At 40.4% G+C, this 24,867-nt stretch overlaps 3 protein-coding genes across 8 annotated transcripts in view; all 3 read right to left on the bottom strand.

Moving 5' to 3' along the window:
* Positions 1-24,867, bottom strand: part of LOC138972668 (ATP-binding cassette sub-family G member 1-like) — a 91,139-nt gene that overhangs the window by 13,202 nt on the left and 53,070 nt on the right. The gene's annotated exons all lie outside the window — the stretch shown is intronic.
* On the bottom strand, positions 5,493-10,359 carry LOC138972671 (ATP-binding cassette sub-family G member 4-like). Its single transcript, XM_070345328.1, has 4 exons — positions 10,233-10,359; positions 9,347-9,502; positions 6,716-6,834; positions 5,493-6,133 (listed from the first exon to the last, which is right to left on the bottom strand). Exons 1-4 carry the CDS (start codon positions 10,350-10,352, stop codon positions 5,908-5,910), a joined length of 621 nt encoding a protein of 206 aa, XP_070201429.1. The 5' UTR covers positions 10,353-10,359; the 3' UTR covers positions 5,493-5,907.
* On the bottom strand, positions 15,792-23,804 carry LOC138972670 (ATP-binding cassette sub-family G member 4-like). The gene is made up of 4 exons (XM_070345327.1): positions 23,685-23,804; positions 22,798-22,953; positions 20,149-20,267; positions 15,792-19,566 (listed from the first exon to the last, which is right to left on the bottom strand). The coding sequence occupies exons 1-4, from the start codon at positions 23,802-23,804 to the stop codon at positions 19,341-19,343; spliced, it is 621 nt and encodes a 206-aa protein (XP_070201428.1). The 3' UTR covers positions 15,792-19,340.

The following is a 24,867-nucleotide window of genomic DNA, read 5'->3' as shown; positions in this document are numbered from 1 at the left end:
TAGAAAAGGAAGAACGTGTGGTGCAGCTAGAATCGCTGTCTGTGAACACTACCCGGGCGTAACTTGGAATGGCTTTTAAAGGCACAGTCCTTCCTATGCTAATAAATCAGTTCACCATCTCAGATCTATTTTTGTTGTTACATAGCCTGGTACATTCATTTGGACACATACCAAAAATCAACAGGCTCTCTGTGCAGACTGGCAGTGTTTTGATTCATTCATTTATCAAACGCCACTAAACCACACTACCCTACAACGTTGAAGGCAATGCGTAGTGCAGTTTCTGAAATATGGTGTTCATCTTTACATGACCCGCTGAAAACGGCATCAAAACATGTCTTCTTCTACTCTTGAACGGAATAACACCTACACCTTTCATGATGCAACAACATCATCGCGAGGCGGGATAGCTGAACAAAATTTACTGTTTTGCTCACACGTACACACACACACAAACACACACACACTGATACATAGCCCAACATACACACAAAAGTCCACATCCCAAACCAAATTTTCTATTTTTAATCTGTCTTTTGAAAGTAGGAAGAAGGTATGTACAGAATTACATGGTCATCACACAACATAAATGCATGTATATCAACAAATGTTCAAAAAATAAGATGCAAAAATGGCACAGCCTATCAGTATAACCATAGATCAGTTATCAATGCACACTATCCCAGCAGATATCCGACACACTTCAACCTTAATCAGTAGCGACAGGCAAAGGAAATAAGGAAGCTAAAGAAGCTATCAGAATAGTCATTATTATTCATAAAGATGATCACAAAAACGGGAAGAAAAAAATACAAGCCAACTCAAAAAAAGAGATGAGTTAAAAAAAATACAACAGGTGTATAAGAGAGGCTTTCAATCTAATATTAAACAGTACCCAATATTGACGGACTGTGTGATGATATCTTCTGCTATGGTCTGTTGAGACAGTGATATCAAAATCGAGACAGGAGGTCGAGATTTTGATATCACTGTCGAAACAGACCAATAGCAGAAGATATCATCACACAGTCAGTCAATGTTAGATATATTGCTAATTCTCTGGACATTTTGTATTTACTGTAAAGAAATTACAAAAGTATTTGTCTCAGTTTTGGCTGTTCCATATCCCTCCCTCTGATTATTATTTCTTTTTGTTCACTCTTTTCTTGTACTTTTCAGTATTTAAAAATGTCTTTTCTTTCAAAAAGTCTTTAGTCACTTGCTCAACTAAATTTTGGGATCATTACATTTTCATATATATTTGTTTGTTTTTAAATTCAGGTGTTTTTGTTTTTGAAGTGGGGAAGCAATAAAGAGGTCGTCGATATCAAAACTGATATCGACGGAAATGTCGTCGATATCACTTTTACAATGAGCTCAGTTTTGCCCAATTGACCAATGGAAATCCACGTAACATATGAAATAGCAATATAGATAAATATTTACACATTTGTTTCAAACGAATCTTCACATACAAGTACACATATAATGTTAAAGACAATTACTTAAGCTAAGGCCAAAAAAAAAAAAAAAATAGTCTGTTTACGGTAACCCGACCGACCCTATTTTTTTTTGCGCGACCCTAGACTTTTTTGGGGCATTTGGAAAAAAAAAAAAAAAAAAAAATCTTAAAATAACATAAAAATATGGTTTTTTGGGAAAAAAAAAAAAAAATCCCGACCTACCGACCCTATTTTTTTGGCCTATGTTACCGTAAACAGACCTATTTTTGTTTTGGCCTAACTAGGCAAACAATAGCATAATGTAGTCTCTATCACAAGCTTGCAATTGCCTGGGCTGGTTGGGAACAGTTCACTGATGCTGTTGGGGTCTATGTCGCCCAAAAGAATGGGATTCACTGTAGGTCGAGTTCCTGTAGGTGGATTCTCTGTATACCTATGACTTTAAAATTGGCAATCTTGTATACAGGGAATACCACAGGGTGTAGTTCCTGTAGCGTTTTGCTAATATCAATGAAAGTCACGTGATGCTTAGCGACATCGTTAGAATTTGATGTTTTTCGATCTTTTTTTGATATTTCTTAGAAATTCGAGTATGGTTTGCAAGTTTTATTGAAAAACTGCACCCTGTGGGATTCCCTGTATACTAGATTGCCAATTTTAAAGTCTTAGGTATACAGGGAATCCACCTACAGGAACTCGACCTACAGAGAATCCCACTCTTTTGGTCGACATAGACCCCATCAGCGTCAACACACAAACACATGCGCGCGCGCGCACACACACACACACACACACACACACACACACACACACACTGTGCACTTACTAGGTGTCAAAACTTCCTTCTTTCCTCCTTCAACCTCTCCCTTTTTTTTCCCCTTTTCGCTTCTTTTTATTTGTATTTGCTTCAATACATTGTTGATAAGATGTCAAACTAGCTCTTCTTGATGGCCTCGTAAAATAAGCAGGAATCTTTTTCTCACTTAGCAAAACAAAAAAGAAGACAGAATTCTGCCTGTTTCACACAATAAACAGAATAAGACGCTTGGTCGATGTATGTATTGTAAAGCGCTAAGAGTAGACATTTTTCTAGAATAGCGCTATAAAAGTTTGCATTATTATTATTATTATTAATAATATATAAAGTACTCGTTTTGCTAAACAATCTCCCAAAATAAGCATAAAATATCTTTCTTTCTTTATCTATTTGGTGTTTAACGTCGTTTTCAACCACGAAGGTTATATCGCGACGGGGAAAGGAGGGAGATGGGATAGAGCCACTTGTCAATTGTTTCTTGTTCACAAAAGCACTAATCAAAAATTTCCTCCAGGGGCCTGGAACGTAGTACAATATATTACCCTACTGGGAGAATGCAAGTTTCCAGTACAAAGGACCCAACATTTCTTACATACTGCTTGACCAAAATCTTTACAAAAACTGACCATATTCTATACAAGAAACACTTAACAAGGGTAAAAGGAGAAACAGAATCCGTTAGTCGCCTCTTACGACATGCTGGGGAGCATCGGGTAAATTCTTCCCCTAACCCGCGGGGGGTAGCATAAAATATGACCCTAAGTTCATTTACAAAGAGAACTCAACTTTCTCAAGAGGAAAATCAGCGTTGTGCGTAACTTTTACCTATCTTCAGTCTCTCGTATACAGAAAATACACAAGGTCAAGTTTTGTTTTTCAATAACATTAACAACAAACATTAAAATATTCATAAAAACATGCCAACATTTAAATGTGAAACAAATGTTCTTATAAAGTGCACAAGATTTTGAATAGCTGCAGAAGCAGAGGTGAAAAATGTTCTTCAAAGTGTAACAGTTTTTCTTTTCAGCACAAATTATTGACATTAATGCCATGATGAAGTTCTAATGTCCACTTGTTAAACTAGTTTCCTCAGTTTAAAGGGACAGAACAAGCCAGTAACACTCTTAAACAAAACAAAAATAGCCACACAAGATCCCTTGTACCATACGTTTTTTTCATTATTATTCACCCTCAACAATAACATAAGGCCAAAAAAAAAAAATAGGTCTGTTTACGGTAACATAGGCCCAAAAAATAGGGTCGGTAGGTCGGGATTGTTTTTATTTTTATTTTTTTTTTTTTTTTCCAAAAAACCATATTTTTACGTTATTTTGCAAAAAAACCAAGATTTTTTTTTTTTTCCCAAATGCCAAAAAAAAGTCTAGGGTCGCGCGAAAAAACTAGGGTCGGTCGGGTTACCGTAAACAGACCTATTTTTTTTTTGGCCTAACAGCAAGGAAAAGAAGGTCAGAAAAAGGGAAGAAAAGATGGGCACAAATATTTACAGATCTTCAAATCTCACAAGAAATTGAAAAATGTGTCAAACCTTCAAACAGGTAGATTGGAAACTCTTCTTTCCTTCAACATGCGACATGTATGTGACAACATTTTTGTTTTCATCTCACCACTTTTGTGACAGTCATGTAATAGTTCTAAACATTTACATCATTAATTGAAAATTATTCCTTCGAGAGATTGGTACCTGCGACACCACGTCCTTTTGAAGAGAGAGCACCTCCCGTGAGAGGACACTTTCCCTTTGTAAACTGTACCAAAATACACCTGTCGTGAGAGGACACCTGCAATGAAGGGACACTGGCATGGTCCCAAGGGTGTCCTTTCATCACAGGCACCATTGTACCTTGTTCCCCGTGTATACACCGTCTTGTACATCGCCACAGCTCTGTCCAGGCGTTGACCCAAGACAAGAGCATCCTTCCACTGAGACATATAGCATGAGTCAACAGCCTGCTGCTTCCCGTGTAGTGTGGAAATCTTCTTGCTCCATTAATCTCATCACTTTCTTTCTTTCTTTATTTGGTGTTTAACGTCGTTTTCAACCGTTCAAGGTTATATCGCGACGGGAAAAGGGGGGAGATGGGATAGAGCCACTTGTCAATTGTTTCTTGTTCACAAAAGCACTAATCAAAAATTTGCTCCAGGGGCTTGCAACATAGTATAATACCTTACTGGGAGAATGCAAGTTTCCAGTACAAAGGACTTAACATTTCTTACATACTGCTTGACTAAAATCTTGACAAACATTGACTATATTCTATACAAGAAACACTTAAGGGTAAAAGAAGAAACAGAATCCGTTAGTCGCCTCTTACGACATGCTGGGGAGCATCGGGTAAATTCTTTCTCGTCCCAACCAATATGGGACTCCCCCTAACCCGCGGGGGGTGTCCAGGCGTTCAGCCAAGACAAGAGCATCCTTCCACTTTGACATATAGACATGTTGATTATTGGTTTGTGTCAAAGTGGAAGGGTGCTCTCATTCTGTGTGAGTCACATCTCTTGTAGCGTACATAACAGGTTACATGGGCAGGAAGGGGTCTCAACAGTATTCATTGTCAGTCAAAATCCTGGTCCACTGCAAGCTGATATCACATTTATCTTGCCCAGAGATATTCCAGCAATGCCCTTGCTCTGAACGGCTCTTGGGCGTCACTCGTTGACACATATTTCATCTTCTCAGGATAATTCTAGGTCAACAAATCACACATTACAAATAACTTTTTCACATCGGGGGGTGCAGATCGTGAACAAAATCGAGATTATGGACTGCTAAAAGCAGCAAGTCTGCAAATGTACATAATGTAACCGACTGTTTTCTCAAATGTACATAATGTAACCGACTGTTTTCTCAAATGTACATAATGTAACCGACCGTTTTCTCAAATGAGTGACAAGTTTCCTGTAAAACCGATCTCAATTGAGCTCTGCATTTTACACCTGGGGCCTTTACAGTCTTACACAGACATAAATAAACACAAGACAACTGACACCAATTATCGTTGTAATTCCAAGCCTCACTCTCTTCCCTGAGCTCTGAGCTATCCACACGTTTACCACCCACACTTTACCCCTCGACAAACATCAAAGTCAAAGTCCTTTTAGTTCCACCTTCCTTCTTCACCACACAAAAAGCAAAAAAAAATGGCACAATGTTTCACTGCCACAAACTTTGGAAAAAAAAATAAAAATTGTAAATCGTCTCTTTTCACTTTCGGAGCATCATCATGGAAACAACGATTGTCACAATCTCCTGAGCTACCATGTCCATCCTCTAAGTACAGAGCTGAGTCCACTGCAATATCACCATGGTTACAGTGTCTTTTCCACAGAAGCAATTCAACTTCCGCAAATCCAGTCTCTTCCCGAAAGTAGCAGTCCATTGTTTCTTCATCACAGCGATGACCTCATTTACCCTTCATCACGGCAACGACCCAATATTTTCACATCACCACGGCAACAACTCAACTTTCCTCGGCTACCACAGCAAGAACAACCCAATCTCCACACCAACACGACGGCCTCAAGCGTCCAGTCGCCACGGCAATAACCAGCATTCAACGCTGAACAAGTAGAAGAAGCCAGGGCAACGACGACGATCAGCCTTTAGCGCTGGGACTTGACCCTCCAGCGCAGGACGAGGTAGCAGCCGATGCGGAGGATGACGAAGAAGATGCAGAGGATGATGAAGTCGAGGTAGAACTCGGCGTGCTGCACGTCAAGCTCCTCCAGCACGTCGGAAGCCTGCGTGAAGATGCACTGCTTCTCACTGCACTCCAGCTCCCCGCGGTCACGGCCGTAGATGGCCTGGAGGACGCCCTCGAAGGAGTACCTGTTCAACGTCAAGTAGGGTTGGGTTTACCAGATTCATGTAACCCCAGGGTTTTTGAAATAAAAAGTTGCCTAAATGTTGTCCAGCATACACAGACACAGACACACACAAAAAGTGATATTCAGGGGAACAATGCATGTGAAACAAAGGTTAAGATTTGTTTACACTCTAAGCTTGAGTTACAGGATAGTTAGGGCTGGGGGGAAACGACTTTACACAAATAAAAATGCCTAAAACTGCCATAAAAGTGACACAGCTTAGAATTTCATTCATAATGGCGTCACACAGAAGAGGTACCTGAACTGTGCAACAACAAAAGCAATTCTTTTCCTGCCGTGAAAGTAAAACGATAGAGCATCTCACCTCTGCAGTGTGTTTACTTACTACTGTTCACATTCACGTAATTCCTAATCACAGTAATAGCGCATTTTTGTGAAATCAGCTCATTAGTGTTTTGATTATAGTACAGTGAACGTCCCTTAATCTCCTTCAGCTCAAACTAGCAAGAAAATGTTGCATAAAGCGTGCCAAGGGCATACAAGCTTCAGAGAACTCAAGTTCAGCATGTTGTGGAGGTCTCACCTGATGTAGGAGAGGTAGGACAGCCACTGCAGGTAGGGGGGAATGGTGCCGAAGGTGACGAAGAAACCGCTGAACAACAGGATGGGGATGGCCGTCACTGGTCCCAGGAACACCGCCACCTGTCAGGAACACATGTCAACGTAGAATAACACTTCCTTTCATGTCATTTTATTTTTTACATACAGGTAATGTAGAATAACCTTTCCCTCTTTTTTGTAATTTTTTTTACATACAGGTAAATGCAAAACAAAATAAATTCTTTTTCTTTTTCTTTATAATATGCTGTAAGCAGGTTTCACTAGAAGTCTAATGGCCCTAACCACTGAATGATTGTCAGTCACAGAATGCTGTAAGCAGGTTTCACTAGAAGTCTAATGGCCCTAACCACTGAATGATTGTCAGTCACAGAATGCTGTAAGCAGGTTTCACTAGAAGTCTAATGGCCCTAACCACTGAATGATTGTCAGTCACAGAATGCTGTAAGCAGGTTTGACTAGATGTCTAATGGACCTAACCACTGAATGATTGTCAGTCACAGAATGCTGTAAGCAGGTTTGACTAGATGTCTAATGGACCTAACCACTGAATGATTGTCGGTCACAGAATGCTGTAAGCAGGTTTCACTAGAAGTCTAATGGCCCTAACCACTGAATGATTGTCAGTCACAGAATGCTGTAAGCAGGTTTCACTAGAAGTCTAATGGCCCTAACCACTGAATGATTGTCAGTCACAGAATGCTGTAAGTAGGTTTGACTAGATGTCTAATGGCCTTAACCACTGAATGATTGTCAGTCACAGAATGCTGTAAGTAGGTTTGACTAGATGTCTAATGGACCTAACCACTGAATGATTGTCAGTCACAGAATGCTGTAAGCAGGTTTGACTAGATGTCTAATGGACCTAACCACTGAATGATTGTCAGTCACAGAATGCTGTAAGTAGGTTTGACTAGATGTCTAATGGACCTAACCACTGAATGATTCCTTTCTTTTCTTTATTTGATGTTTAACGTCATTTTCAACCACGAAGGTTTTTTCGCGACGGGGGAAGGGGGGGAGATGGGATAGAGCCATTTGTCAATTGTTTCTTGTTTACAAAAGCACTAATCAAAAATTTGCTCCAGGGGCTTGCAACGTAGTACAATATATGACCTTACTGGGAGAATGCAAGTTTCCAGTACAAAGGACTTAACATTTCTTACATACTGCTTGACTAAAATCTTTACAAAAATTGACTATATTCTATACAAGAAACACGTAACAAGGGTAAAAGGAGAAACAGAATCCGTTAGTCGCCTCTTATGTTAGTCAACCAATATGGGACTCCCCCTAACCCGCGAGGGGTCACTGAATGATTGTCAGTCACACAATTAGAACCTTCTTCCACTTGGACACACACCAACACTCAAACAGCCATCAGCCTGCCTGCTTCCTGTACAGCTTGCAATTTTTTGAGTCACTTGAGAAAAAGTGACTCTATGTAATCGGTCAGTGTTAGTCTGTCCGGCCGGCCGGCCGGCCGGCCGTCCGTAGACACCACCTTAACGTTGGACTTTTCTCGGAAACTATCAAAGCGATCCGGCTCATATTTTGTTTAGTCGTGACCTCCAATGACCTCTACACTTTAACGATGGTTTCGTTGACCTTTGACCTTTTTCAAGGTCACAGGTCAGCGTCAAAGGAAAAATTAGACATTTTATATCTTTGACAAAGTTCATCGGATGTGATTGAAACTTTGTAGGATTATTCTTTACATCAAAGTATTTACATCTGTAGCCTTTTACGAACGTTATCAGAAAAACAAGGGAGATAACTAGCCTTTTCTGTTCGGCAACACACAACTTAACGTTGGGCTTTTCTCGGAAACTATAAAAGTGACCGGGCTCAAATTTTATGTGAACGTGACTCCCAGTGACCTCTACCCTTTGACGTCGGCTTTGGTGACCTTTGACCTTTTTCAAGGTCACAGGTATGTCTTGAAGGAAAAAAATTGAAATATCATATCTCTGAAACTATTCATCGGATTTGATTCAAACTTTATAGGATTATTCTTTACATCAAATTATTTACATCTGTATTGTGTTGTGAATAGCAATTTCTTCCTGTCCATCTGATGCCTCATATAATATTCAGAACTGCGAAAGTGACTCGATCGAGCGTTTGCTCTTCTTGTTTAATTATTTTTTGGGGGGGGTGTGCAGAATTAATTATGCAGACTGACATGCGACAAAATAAATTCAGCAAGTAAAACCACTATTCACAGAAAGCAGCAAGGTGCGCCAGTGGAAGGACAGTCTTATCCTATATTCGTGTACACTACATTGGGGTGTGCACGTTAAAGATCCCACGATTGACAAAAGGGTCTTTCCTGGCAAAATTGTATAGGCATAGATAAAAAATGTCCACCAAAATACCCGTGTGACTTGGAATAATAGGCCGTGAAAAGTAGGATATGCGCCGAAATGGCTGCGATCTGCTGGTCGATGTGAATGCGTGATGTATTGTGTAAAAAATTCCATCTCACACGGCATAAATAGATCCCTGCACCTTGAGTCCGAGTCTGGAGATACGCGCGCGATATAAGACTTCATATAATAATATATATCTCTGTTAAGAAGTACAACTGTCTAACCTGAAGCGAGGTGGCGGCACCAATCAACAGTCCCAGACTCTGTGCAACCAGCGATGTCTGCGTGGCTAGGGTGAGGAACATGACGAATCGTAAAAAGTCTGTGGGCTGTGACGTCATCCAGTACACTATACTGCCGTACACCAGCGGGAATATAATCTGTTAAGAGACAAAACAATAGAATTAAGATAGCATGAATACAGTATTACTCAGGGCAAATAGAAATAAAAACCTTATCTTCCAAGATCATTGAATCTACCCTGCTGAGTAGCACTCCCAGCCTGACATATCTATCGCTCTGGTCCCTAGGAAACTGTTACGTTCTTAAAGTGCACAGTCACACAAAATATAACAACAGACTTTCAGTTAACATGCGTGATGTATTGGTTGCCATGCCAAAATGGAAGAGGAAGCAAGAGACGAATTATTTTCCTTATAGATACATGGCGTAATTATCAGACAGTAGTGACACAATAACAGAACAGAATCTAAAGGAACAATATGATATCAATAAGGCTTCGGTTCCCTTATTAGTTCAGACATGTCCTTCTTCCATTATATAGAACACCTCTAAGCAGGAAGCACCTTTGGGGAAAAAGTTAACCTTTCTGTAACAAATTCGGGGCTGAGGTTTCAAATTATGTACTAAGACATGGGACATTTTACAACCATGAAATGAATTTAATATAGTTCTTGTTGTAAAGCACGCAAGCTCAACTTCCTCTGGGCTGATTTTTTAAAGTACATACTAAGTAAGACATGGGACATTTTACAAGCACGGAATGAACTTATATTATATGTACACACTAAACTTCATCTTTCATCCAAACAAGTTGGGGTGGGTGGGGTTGTAGGATTTGAAAGAGGGTTTACGAAGACTGAAGTGTACCTGGAATGGCATGTCTGCCATGGTCTTGGCCATGTAGTAAGCCTTGAGACTGTACCAGTAGTTGAGATGTTCTCGTACAAACACCGCCATCTCCATGGGAACTGAAACACAGTGAGGCATAATTGTCAACACAGCATACATAAGCATGTTTGAGAACTGTGAATAATGATCCCAGACTATGCCTGAGTGAGACCGTGAGATGAGGCAGTGGTAGGAGCACAGTGCTGCTAGGGTGGTTGTTGGTTCCCTTACTTTAGTCATTGATACTTTTATTCTCTTTTTCTTCATTTCAATTTTAGGTGTCGATTGATTCTTTACCCCCTCCCCTTTCTATTGGGTTATTTTAGAAGACTGAACTCAAATAATACTATTCATCCATTATAAAATTCAACTGAACTGGTACAGTGGAAGGGAGACAATTTCAGCCAATGCCTAATTGCCTCCCTTGACTTGTCAGTCCAGAGCCAAATGGGTTTGATCTGTTGATATTTGTTTGTAAAATATTTTTGTTAGATGTTTTTCTATTTGTTGGTTAGTGTGTGTGTGTGTGTGTGTGTGTGTGTGTGTGTGTGTGTGTGTGTTTGTGTGTGTGTGTGTGTGTATGTGTGTGTTTGTGTGTGTGTGTGTGTGTGTGTGTGAGTGTGTGTGTGCGTGTGTGTATGTGTGTGATGGTGTGTGTTGGCATGTGTGGAGGGGTTCGTGTGTGTGTGTGTGTTGGTGTGTGTGGGGGGGGGGGGGGTCGTGTATGTGTGTGTGTTTGTGTGTGTGTGTGTGTGTGTGTGTGTGTGCGTGCGTATGTGTGTGTGTGCGTATGTGTGTGTGTTTATGTATGCATGCGTGCGTGTGTGTTCGAGCGGCCAACTCGGAAATATACTTTCCCTAAAAGCAAAACAGTTTGTAGAATTGAATTTTAGTCAAAGTAATCGCTCTTCGCTATGATTTTGCCCCAGATTTATTTCACTGCCACATTTCTCTCTGACTAACTTTTTTGAAAATTTGAAAATTTGAAGTCAAAATATTTGCAATAAGACCAATTTGATAGGTAAAAAGGTACTCATCACAGAATGTCGATATGCAACAATTTATTTTCAAATATCGACAAACAGCGGCAAGGAGAATATTTTTCTCGATTTCTCACCTCACCCTATAATGACTACAGTCCGCTCATCGAGTTGTTGCTGCCATCAAGTGATCAACATTTTGAACAAATTGCAGCTTTCAACCCACTGAGATATTACCTGATCTTAAAATATTAATCAGTAAGTTTCAAATGATCAATGGCAAATAACAGAAGTAAAAAAAATTATTTTTAAAAATTGATCACGCTGACTTCCCGCCACAATTCGGAAAATCGACAAATAATTAGTCAAGGGAAATAACTCTGGCTTCTACGAAAATGTCGCTCTTACTTCATGTTCGTAAAAACCGAGAATTAATCAGCTAAGGGAAGTCACTCTCACCTTGTACGAAAACACCCGAATCAGGGCATTCCTCATACGTCATCTTCGGGAAAAACGAGAATGAATTAGCAAAGGGTGATAACTCTTTTCTGTCCGAAAATAGCCGAACAATACGTCATCAATCATTCCGGAAAAGGCCAAACATTTTGAATGGGAAACAACTCTTACAGTGTTACTAGATTTCGGAATTACGCGAGTTGTTTCTCTTAGACCGAAAATCAACTCTAAGGCCCAGTGCTCTCCTATGTAGAAGTACTTTTCTGTCCCAAAGTTGCCTGTGGCCGACATACAAAGTGCCTTGCTCGCGTACACCAGAGATAGTGTAGCTGCGTACAGACACGGGCAGGAGAAATTTTCACATTCGCCAACGACCAAATTATGCGGTATCGATTAGAGTTCAACATTACCGGGCGGGCGTTAGTTGTCCCACAGTAAGTTGCTAAGTAAGACAGAAAGGGGATGAAAGAAAATCATGAAACTCGAGCCACAACTGGAGGGCTATTTCTAGAGGGGGGCGATGCTTTACCACCGGGAATGGGCTTTTCGGACGTAACGTGCATGGGAATGGGGAAATTCTCGTAGCGTGCAGCGTGCACAGAGGTCCGGCGTGCACGGACACCACCCCCCCCCCCCCCCCCCCCCTGGTGACCCTCTTTCTAGGAGGGCTGTTTACTGCTGCAGTTCATCCTGCCCAACACACAAAATAAAAGCTGGTCACGGCACAGGCGGAAGGTATCGTTCACTGGACCACTACTTTCATAGACTAGTCTTTATATGAAAGTAGATCTAGTGGTCCGGTGAACGATACCTTCCGCCTGTAGGGAAAGATCGACCGACAGGGGCAAGCACTACGTAACAAATTTTCACTCTTTGCAGTCTTATATTGCAGATTTTTTTTAATGTGGTCAGCTATTTTTGTTTTGTTTGTTTGCTTAACGCCCAGCCGACCACGAAGGGCCATATCAGGGCGGTGCTGCTTTGACATATAACGTGCGCCACACACAAGACAGAAGTCGCAGCACAGGCTTCATGTCTCACACAGTCACATTATTCTGACACCGGACCAACCAGTCCTAGCACTAACCCCATAATGCCAGACGCCAGGCGGAGCAGCCACTAGATTGCCAATTTTAAAGTCTTAGGTATGACCCAGCCGGGGTTCGAACTGTGGTCAGCTATGTTTCTCACGTTGCCTGAAAAGTTTAAAAATGCCTGAAGACTTTTTGTGTTTTTTTGTCCCTTATGTTTTCACATGCAAGACTTTCATAGTAAAACTGAGTAACTGTGTGGCGAATGAAATTGTTTCTGAAAAGCTTGTCACCCCAAACCAAACTTTTATGAAACGTTACCTGGCGAATTGGACCTGACAAGTGTGTGGGACATTCACGATTCACTACACCCTGGTGGAGACGCACCTGCAGTGAAATTTTTCAAACAATGCTCAATTGATAGTCTAACTGATTAAGTAGAAGTGCAATACTGCTTACCCCCATCCCAGCGAAGGACTAATCGGCTCTCTCGTGGTAGATCTATACCTTTCAGCTTTGTTGAGATAAAATGAATGTTAACAATGGCACCAGACCGGAATCTTTATCCTCACAATGTTCCAGAGCTGTCAGGGGCGCAAACGTCTAGCACAGGAAACCCGTTGGATTTTTATGAAAATTAAATCTAGAATGTAGTTAATGCTAAAAAGTGATTGACTGCTAACAGAGAATAGGAAGTAGAAAAGGAAGAACGTGTGGTGCAGCTAGAATCGCTGTCTGTGAACACTACCCGGGCGTAACTTGGAATGGCTTTTAAAGGCACAGTCCTTCCTATGCTAATAAATCAGTTCACCATCTCAGATCTATTTTTGTTGTTACATAGCCTGGTACATTCATTTGGACACATACCAAAAATCAACAGGCTCTCTGTGCAGACTGGCAGTGTTTTGATTCATTCATTTATCAAACGCCACTAAACCACACTACCCTACAACGTTGAAGGCAATGCGTAGTGCAGTTTCTGAAATATGGTGTTCATCTTTACATGACCCGCTGAAAACGGCATCAAAACATGTCTTCTTCTACTCTTGAACGGAATAACACCTACACCTTTCATGATGCAACAACATCATCGCGAGGCGGGATAGCTGAACAAAATTTACTGTTTTGCTCACACGTACACACACACACAAACACACACACACTGATACATAGCCCAACATACACACAAAAGTCCACATCCCAAACCAAATTTTCTATTTTTAATCTGTCTTTTGAAAGTAGGAAGAAGGTATGTACAGAATTACATGGTCATCACACAACATAAATGCATGTATATCAACAAATGTTCAAAAAATAAGATGCAAAAATGGCACAGCCTATCAGTATAACCATAGATCAGTTATCAATGCACACTATCCCAGCAGATATCCGACACACTTCAACCTTAATCAGTAGCGACAGACAAAGGAAATAAGGAAGCTAAAGAAGCTATCAGAATAGTCATTATTATTCATAATGATGATCACAAAAACGGGAAGAAAAAAATACAAGCCAACTCAAAAAAAGAGATGAGTTAAAAAAAATACAACAGGTGTATAAGAGAGGCTTTCAATCTAATATTAAACAGTACCCAATATTGACGGACTGTGTGATGATATCTTCTGCTATGGTCTGTTGAGACAGTGATATCAAAATCGAGACAGGAGGTCGAGATTTTGATATCACTGTCGAAACAGACCAATAGCAGAAGATATCATCACACAGTCAGTCAATGTTAGATATATTGCTAATTCTCTGGACATTTTGTATTTACTGTAAAGAAATTACAAAAGTATTTGTCTCAGTTTTGGCTGTTCCATATCCCTCCCTCTGATTATTATTTCTTTTTGTTCACTCTTTTCTTGTACTTTTCAGTATTTAAAAATGTCTTTTCTTTCAAAAAGTCTTTAGTCACTTGCTCAACTAAATTTTGGGATCATTACATTTTCATATATATTTGTTTGTTTTTAAATTCAGGTGTTTTTGTTTTTGAAGTGGGGAAGCAATAAAGAGGTCGTCGATATCAAAACTGATATCGACGGAAATGTCGTCGATATCACTTTTACAATGAGCTCAGTTTTGCCCAATTGACCAATGGAAATCCACGTAACATATGAAATAGCAATATAGATAAATATTTACACATTTGTTTCAAACGAATCTTCACATACAAGTACACATATGTTAAAGACAATTACTTAAGCTAAGGCCAAAAAAAAAAAAAAATAGTCTGTTTACGGTAACCCGACCGACCCTATTTTTTTTTGCGCGACCCTAGACTTTTTTGGGGCATTTGGAAAAAAAAAAAAAAAAAAAAATCTTAAAATAACATAAAAATATGGTTTTTTGGGAAAAAAAAAAAAAAAATCCCGACCTACCGACCCTATTTTTTTTGCCTATGTTACCGTAAACAGACCTATTTTTGTTTTGGCCTAACTAGGCAAACAATAGCAAAATGTAGTCTCTATCACAAGCTTGCAATTGCCTGGGCTGGTTGGGAACAGTTCACTATTGCTGTTGGGGTCTATGTCGACCAAAAGAATGGGATTCACTGTAGGTCGAGTTCCTGTAGGTGGATTCTCTGTATACCTAAGACTTTAAAATTGGCAATCTTGTATACAGGGAATACCACAGGGTGTAGTTCCTGTAGCGTTTTGCTAATATCAATGAAAGTCACGTGATGCTTAGCGACATCGTTAGAATTTGATGTTTTTCGATCTTTTTTTGATATTTCTTAGAAATTCGAGTATGGTTTGCAAGTTTTATTGAAAAACTGCACCCTGTGGGATTCCCTGTATACTAGATTGCCAATTTTAAAGTCTTAGGTATACAGGGAATCCACCTACAGGAACTCGACCTACAGAGAATCCCACTCTTTTGGTCGACATAGACCCCATCAGCGTCAACACACACACACATGCGCGCGCGCGCACACACACACACACACACACACACACATACACACATACACTGTGCACTTACTAGGTGTCAAAACTTCCTTCTTTCCTCCTTCGACCTCTCCCTTTTTTTTCCCCTTTTCGCTTCTTTTTATTTGTATTTGCTTCAATACATTGTTGATAAGATGTCAAACTAGCTCTTCTTGATGGCCTCGTAAAATAAGCAGGAATCTTTTTCTCACTTAGCAAAACAAAAAAGAAGACAGAATTCTGCCTGTTTCACACAATAAACAGAATAAGACGCTTGGTCGATGTATGTATTGTAAAGCGCTAAGAGTAGACATTTTTCTAGAATAGCGCTATAAAAGTTTGCATTATTATTATTATTATTAATAATATATAAAGTACTCGTTTTGCTAAACAATCTCCCAAAATAAGCATAAAATATCTTTCTTTCTTTATCTATTTGGTGTTTAACGTCGTTTTCAACCACGAAGGTTATATCGCGACGGGGAAAGGAGGGAGATGGGATAGAGCCACTTGTCAAATGTTTCTTGTTCACAAAAGCACTAATCAAACATTTGCTCCAGGGGCCTGGAACGTAGTACAATATATTACCCTACTGGGAGAATGCAAGTTTCCAGTACAAAGGACCCAACATTTCTTACATACTGCTTGACCAAAATCTTTACAAAAACTGACCATATTCTATACAAGAAACACTTAACAAGGGTAAAAGGAGAAACAGAATCCGTTAGTCGCCTCTTACGACATGCTGGGGAGCATCGGGTAAATTCTTCCCCCTAACCCGCGGGGGGTAGCATAAAATATGACCCTAAGTTCATTTACAAAGAGAACTCAACTTTCTCAAGAGGAAAATCAGCGTTGTGCGTAACTTTTACCTATCTTCAGTCTCTCGTATACAGAAAATACACAAGGTCAAGTTTTGTTTTTCAATAACATTAACAACAAACATTAAAATATTCATAAAAACATGCCAACATTTAAATGTGAAACAAATGTTCTTATAAAGTGCACAAGATTTTTAATAGCTGCAGAAGCAGAGGTGAAAAATGTTCTTCAAAGTGTAACAGTTTTTTCTTTTCAACACAAACTATTGACATTAATGCCATGATGAAGTTCTAATGTCCACTTTTTAAACTAGTTTCCTCAGTTTAAAGGGACAGAACAAGCCAGTAACACTCTTAAACAAAACAAAAATAGCCACACAAGATCCCTTGTACCATACGTTTTTTTTCATTATTATTCACCCTCAACAATAACATAAGGCCAAAAAAAAAAAATAGGTCTGTTTACGGTAACATAGGCCCAAAAAATAGGGTCGGTAGGTCGGGATTGTTTTTTTTTTTTTTTTTTTTTTTTTTCCAAAAAAACCATATTTTTACGTTATTTTGCAAAAAAACCAATATTTTTTTTTTTTTTTCCCAAATGCCAAAAAAAAGTCTAGGGTCGCGCGAAAAAACTAGGGTCGGTCGGGTTACCGTAAACAGACCTATTTTTTTTTTTGGCCTAACAGCAAGGAAAAGAAGGTTGGAAAAAGGGAAGAAAAGATGGGCACAAATATTTACAGATCTTCAAATCTCACAAGAAATCTAAAAATGTGTCAAACCTTCAAACAGGTAGATTGGAAACTCTTCTTTCCTTCAACATGCGACATGTATGTGACAACATTTTTGTTTTCATCTCACCACTTTTGTGACAGTCATGTAATAGTTCTAAACATTTACATCATTAATTGAAAATTATTCCTTCGAGAGATTGGTACCTGCGACACCACGTCCTTTTGAAGAGAGAGCACCTCCCGTGAGAGGACACTTTCCCTTTGTAAACTGTACCAAAATACACCTGTCGTGAGAGGACACCTGCAATGAAGGGACACTGGCATGGTCCCAAGGGTGTCCTTTCATCACAGGCACCATTGTACCTTGTTCCCCGTGTATACACCGTCTTGTACATCGCCACAGCTCTGTCCAGGCGTTGACCCAAGACAAGAGCATCCTTCCACTGAGACATATAGCATGAGTCAACAGCCTGCTGCTTCCCGTGTAGTGTGGAAATCTTCTTGCTCCATTAATCTCATCACTTTCTTTCTTTCTTTCTTTCTTTGGTGTTTAACATCGTTTTCAACCGTTCAAGGTTATATCGCGACGGGGAAAGGGGGGAGATGGGATAGAGCCACTTGTCAATTGTTTCTTGTTCACAAAAGCACTAATCAAAAATTTGCTCCAGGGGCTTGCAACGTAGTACAATATATTACCTTACTGGGAGAATGCAAGTTTCCAGTACAAAGGACTTAACATTTCTTACATACTGCTTGACTAAAATCTTTACAAACATTGACTATATTCTATACAAGAAACACTTAAGGGTAAAAGGAGAAACAGAATCCGTTAGTCGCCTCTTACGACATGCTGGGGAGCATCGGGTAAATTCTTTCTCGTCCCAACCAATATGGGACTCCCCCTAACCCGCGGGGGGTGTCCAGGCGTTCAGCCAAGACAAGAGCATCCTTCCACTTTGACATATAGACATGTTGATTATTGGTTTGTGTCAAAGTGGAAGGGTGCTCTCATTCTGTGTGAGTCACATCTCTTGTAGCGTACATAACAGGTTACATGGGCAGGAAGGGGTCTCAACAGTATTCATTGTCAGTCAAAATCCTGGTCCACTGCAAGCTGATATCACATTTGTCTTGCCCAGAGATATTCCAGCAATGCCCTTGCTCTGAACGGCTCTTGGGCGTCACTCGTTGACACATATTTCATCTTCTCAGGATAATTCTAGGTCAACAAATCACACATTACAAAAAACTTTTTCACATCGGGGGGTGCAGATCGTGAACAAAATCGAGATTATGGACTGCTAAAAGCAGCAAGTCTGCAAATGTACATAATGTAACCGACTGTTTTCTCAAATGTACATAATGTAACCGACTGTTTTCTCAAATGTACATAATGTAACCGACCGTTTTCTCAAATGAGTGACAAGTTTCCTGTAAAACCGATCTCAATTGAGCTCTGCATTTTACACCTGGGGCCTTTACAGTCTTACACAGACATAAATAAACACAAGACAACTGACACCAATTATCGTTGTAATTCCAAGCCTCACTCTCTTCCCTGAGCTCTGAGCTATCCACACGTTTACCACCCACACTTTACCCCTCGACAAACATCAAAGTCAAAGTCCTTTTAGTTCCACCTTCCTTCTTCACCACACAAAAAGCAAACAACAATGGCACAATGTTTCACTGCCACAAACTTTGGAAAAAAAAAAAAAAATTGTAAATTGTCTCTTTTCACTTTCGGAGCATCATCATGGAAACAACGATTGTCACAATCTCCTGAGCTACCATGTCCATCCTCTAAGTACAGAGCTGAGTCCACTGCAATATCACCATGGTTACAGTGTCTTTTCCACAGAAGCAATTCAACTTCCGCAAATCCAGTCTCTTCCCGAAAGTAGCAGTCCATTGTTTCTTCATCACAGCGATGACCTCATTTACCCTTCATCACGGCAACGACCCAATATTTTCACATCACCACGGCAACAACTCAACTTTCCTCGGCTACCACAGCAAGAACAACCCAATCTCCACACCAACACGACGGCCTCAAGCGTCCAGTCGCCACGGCAATAACCAGCATCCAACGCTGAACAAGTAGAAGAAGAAGAAGCCAGGGCAACGACGACGATCAGCCTTTAGCGCTGGGACTTGACCCTCCAGCGCAGGACGAGGTAGCAGCCGATGCGGAGGATGACGAAGAAGATGCAGAGGATGATGAAGTCGAGGTAGAACTCGGCGTGCTGCACGTCAAGCTCCTCCAGCACGTCGGAAGCCTGCGTGAAGATGCACTGCTTCTCACTGCACTCCAGCTCCCCGCGGTCACGGCCGTAGATGGCCTGGAGGACGCCCTCGAAGGAGTACCTGTTCAACGTCAAGTAGGGTTGGGTTTACCAGATTCATGTAACCCCAGGGTTTTTGAAATAAAAAGTTGCCTAAATGTTGTCCAGCATACACAGACACAGACACACACAAAAAGTGATATTCAGGGGAACAATGCATGTGAAACAAAGGTTAAGATTTGTTTACACTCTAAGCTTGAGTTCCAGGATAGTTAGGGCTGGGGGGAAACGACTTTACACAAATAAAAATGCCTAAAACTGCCATAAAAGTGACACAGCTCAGAATTTCATTCATAATGGCGTCACACAGAAGAGGTACCTGAACTGTGCAACAACAAAAGCAATTCTTTTCCTGCCGTGAAAGTAAAACGATAGAGCATCTCACCTCTGCAGTGTGTTTACTTACTACTGTTCACATTCACGTAATTCCTAATCACAGTAATAGCGCATTTTTGTGAAATCACCTCATTAGTGTTTTAATTATAGTACACTGAACGTCCCTTAATCTCCTTCAGCTCAAACTAGCAAGAAAATGTTGCATAAAGCGTGCCAAGGGCATACAAGCTTCAGAGAACTCAAGTTCAGCATGTTGTGGAGGTCTCACCTGATGTAGGAGAGGTAGGACAGCCACTGCAGGTAGGGGGGAATGGTGCCGAAGGTGACGAAGAAACCGCTGAACAACAGGATGGGGATGGCCGTCACTGGTCCCAGGAACACCGCCACCTGTCAGGAACACATGTCAACGTAGAATAACACTTCCTTTCATGTCATTTTATTTTTTACATACAGGTAATGTAGAATAACCTTTCCCTCTTTTTTGTAATTTTTTTTACATACAGGTAAATGCAAAACAAAATAAATTCTTTTTCTTTTTCTTTATAATATGCTGTAAGCAGGTTTCACTAGAAGTCTAATGGCCCTAACCACTGAATGATTGTCAGTCACAGAATGCTGTAAGCAGGTTTGACTAGATGTCTAATGGACCTAACCACTGAATGATTGTCAGTCACAGAATGCTGTAAGCAGGTTTGACTAGATGTCTAATGGACCTAACCACTGAATGCTTGTCAGTCACAGAATGCTGTAAGCAGGTTTGACTAGATGTCTAATGGACCTAACCACTGAATGATTGTCAGTCACAGAATGCTGTAAGCAGGTTTGACTAGATGTCTAATGGACCTAACCACTGAATGATTGTCGGTCACAGAATGCTGTAAGCAGGTTTGACTAGAAGTCTAATGGCCCTAACCACTGAATGATTGTCAGTCACAGAATGCTGTAAGCAGGTTTCACTAGAAGTCTAATGGCCCTAACCACTGAATGATTGTCAGTCACAGAATGCTGTAAGTAGGTTTGACTAGATGTCTAATGGCCTTAACCACTGAATGATTGTCAGTCACAGAATGCTGTAAGCAGGTTTGACTAGATGTCTAATGGACCTAACCACTGAATGATTGTCAGTCACAGAATGCTGTAAGCAGGTTTGACTAGATGTCTAATGGACCTAACCACTGAATGATTGTCAGTCACAGAATGCTGTAAGTAGGTTTGACTAGATGTCTAATGGACCTAACCACTGAATGATTCCTTTCTTTTCTTTATTTGATGTTTAACGTCATTTTCAACCACGAAGGTTTTTTCGCGACGGGGGAAGGGGGGGAGATGGGATAGAGCCACTTGTCAATTGTTTCTTGTTTACAAAAGCACTAATCAAAAATTTGCTCCAGGGGCTTGCAACGTAGTACAATATATGACCTTACTGGGAGAATGCAAGTTTCCAGTACAAAGGACTTAACATTTCTTACATACTGCTTGACTAAAATCTTTACAAAAATTGACTATATTCTATACAAGAAACACGTAACAAGGGTAAAAGGAGAAACAGAATCCGTTAGTCGCCTCTTATGTTAGTCAACCAATATGGGACTCCCCCTAACCCGCGAGGGGTCACTGAATGATTGTCAGTCACACAATTAGAACCTTCTTCCACTTGGACACACACCAACACTCAAACAGCCATCAGCCTGCCTGCTTCCTGTACAGCTTGCAATTTTTTGAGTCACTTGAGAAAAAGTGACTCTATGTAATCGGTCAGTGTTAGTCTGTCCGGCCGGCCGGCCGGCCGGCCGTCCGTAGACACCACCTTAACGTTGGACTTTTCTCGGAAACTATCAAAGCGATCCGGCTCATATTTTGTTTAGTCGTGACCTCCAATGACCTCTACACTTTAACGATGGTTTCGTTGACCTTTGACCTTTTTCAAGGTCACAGGTCAGCGTCAAAGGAAAAATTAGACATTTTATATCTTTGACAAAGTTCATCGGATGTGATTGAAACTTTGTAGGATTATTCTTTACATCAAAGTATTTACATCTGTAGCCTTTTACGAACGTTATCAGAAAAACAAGGGAGATAACTAGCCTTTTCTGTTCGGCAACACACAACTTAACGTTGGGCTTTTCTCGGAAACTATAAAAGTGACCGGGCTCAAATTTTATGTGATCGTGACTCCCAGTGACCTCTACACTTTGACGTCGGCTTTGGTGACCTTTGACCTTTTTCAAGGTCACAGGTATGTCTTGAAGGAAAAAAATTGAAATATCATATCTCTGAAACTATTCATCGGATTTGATTCAAACTTTATAGGATTATTCTTTACATCAAATTATTTACATCTGTATTGTGTTGTGAATAGCAATTTCTTCCTGTCCATCTGATGCCTCATATAATATTCAGAACTGCGAAAGTGACTCGATCGAGCGTTTGCTCTTCTTGTTTAATTATTTTTTGGGGGGGTGTGTGCAGAATTAATTATGCAGACTGACATGCGACAAAATAAATTCAGCAAGTAAAACCACTATTCACAGAAAGCAGCAAGGCTGTTCATTTGTGTAGGTGCGCCAGTGGAAGGACAGTCTTATCCTATATTCGTGTACACTACATTGGGGTGTGCACGTTAAAGATTCCACGATTGACAAAAGGGTCTTTCCTGGCAAAATTGTATAGGCATAGATAAAAAATGTCCACCAAAATACCCGTGTGACTTGGAATAATAGGCCGTGAAAAGTAGGATATGCGCCGAAATGGCTGCGATCTGCTGGTCGATGTGAATGCGTGATGTATTGTGTAAAAAATTCCATCTCACACGGCATAAATAGATCCCTGCACCTTGAGTCCGAGTCTGGAGATACGCGCGCGATATAAGACTTCATATAATAATATATATCTCTGTTAAGAAGTACAACTGTCTAACCTGAAGCGAGGTGGCGGCACCAATCAACAGTCCCAGACTCTGTGCAACCAGCGATGTCTGCGTGGCTAGGGTGAGGAACATGACGAATCGTAAAAAGTCTGTCGGCTGTGACGTCATCCAGTACACTATACTGCCGTACACCAGCGGGAATATAATCTGTTACGAGACAAAACAAAAGAATTAAGATAGCATTAATACAGTATTACTCAGGGCAAAGAGAAATAAAAACCTTATCTTCCAAGATCATTGAATCTACCATGCTGAGTAGCACTCCCAGCCTGACATATCTATCGCTCTGGTCCCTAGGAAACTGTTACGTTCTTAAAGTGCACAGTCACACAAAATATAACAACAGACTTTCAGTTAACATGCGTGATGTATTGGTTGCCATGCCAAAATGGAAGAGGAAGCAAGAGACGAATTATTTTCCTTATAGATACATGGCGTAATTATCAGACAGTAGTGACACAATAACAGAACAGAATCTAAAGGAACAATATGATATCAATAAGGCTTCGGTTCCCTTATTAGTTCAGACATGTCCTTCTTCCATTATATAGAACACCTCTAAGCAGGAAGCACCTTTGGGAAAAAAGTTAGCCTTTCTGTAACAAATTCAGGGCTGAGGTTTCAAATTATGTACTAAGACATGGGACATTTTACAACCATGAAATGAATTTAATATAGTTCTTGTTGTAAAGCATGCAAGCTCAACTTCCTCTGGGCTGATTTTTTTAAAGTACATACTAAGTAAGACATGGGACATTTTACAAGCACGGAATGAACTTATATTATATGTACACACTAAATTTCATCTTTCATCCAAACAAGTTGGGGTGGGTGGGGTTGTAGGATTTTAAAGAGGGTTTACGAAGACTGAAGTGTACCTGGAATGGCATGTCTGCCATGGTCTTGGCCATGTAGTAAGCCTTGAGACTGTACCAGTAGTTGAGATGTTCTCGTACAAACACCGCCATCTCCATGGGAACTGAAACACAGTGAGGCATAATTGTCAACACAGCATACATAAGCATGTTTGAGAACTGTGAATAATGATCCCAGACTATGCCTGAGTGAGACCGTGAGATGAGGCAGTGGTAGTAGCACAGTGCTGCTGGGGTGCTTGTTGATTCCCTTATTTTAGTCATTGATACTTTTATTCTCTTTTTCTTCATTTCAATTTTAGGTGTCGATTGATTCTTTACCCCCTCCCCTTTCTATTGGGTTATTTTAGAAGACTGAACTCAAATAATACTATTCATCCATTATAAAATTCAACTGAACTGGTACAGTGGAAGGGAGACAATTTCAGCCAATGCCTAATTGCCTCCCTTGACTTGTCAGTCCAGAGCCAAATGGGTTTGATCTGATGATATTAAATTTTTGTTTGTAAAATATTTTTGTTAGATGTTTTTCTATTTGTTGGTTAGTGTGTGTGTGTGTGTGTGTGTGTGTGTAGGTGTGTGTGTGTAGGTGTGTGTGTGTGTGTGTGTGTGTGTATGTGTGTGTTTGTGTGTGTGTGTGTGTGTGTGTGTGCGTGTGTGTGTGCGTGTGTGTATGTGTGTGATGGTGTGTGTTGGCATGTGTGGAGGGGTTCGTGTGTGTGTGTGTGTGTTGGTGTGTGTGGGGGGGGGGGTCGTGTATGTGTGTGTGTTTGTGTGTGTGTGTGTGTGTGTGTGTGTGTGCGTGCGTATGTGTGTGTGTGCGTATGTGTGTGTGTTTATGTATGCATGCGTGCGTGTGTGTTCGAGCGGCCAACTCGGAAATATATTTTCCCTAAAAGCAAAACAGTTTGTAAAAGAATTGAATTTTAGTCAAAGTAATCGCACTTCGCTATGATTTTTCCCCAGATTTATTTCACTGACACATTTCTCTCTGACTAACTTTTTTGAAAATTTGAAAATTTGAAGTCAAAATATTTGCAATAAGACCAATTTGATAGGTAAAAAGGTACTCATCACAGAATGTCGATATGCAACAATTTATTTTCAAATATCGACAAACAGCGGCAAGGAGAATATTTTTCTCGATTTCTCACCTCACCCTATAATGACTACAGTCCGCTCATCG

This window comes from Littorina saxatilis, linkage group LG8 (assembly GCF_037325665.1).
Source record: "Littorina saxatilis isolate snail1 linkage group LG8, US_GU_Lsax_2.0, whole genome shotgun sequence".
Classification (NCBI taxonomy): domain Eukaryota; kingdom Metazoa; phylum Mollusca; class Gastropoda; order Littorinimorpha; family Littorinidae; genus Littorina; species Littorina saxatilis.
Note: the sequence above shows the minus strand (reverse complement) of the source record. Positions and strands in the feature narration are given on the sequence as shown.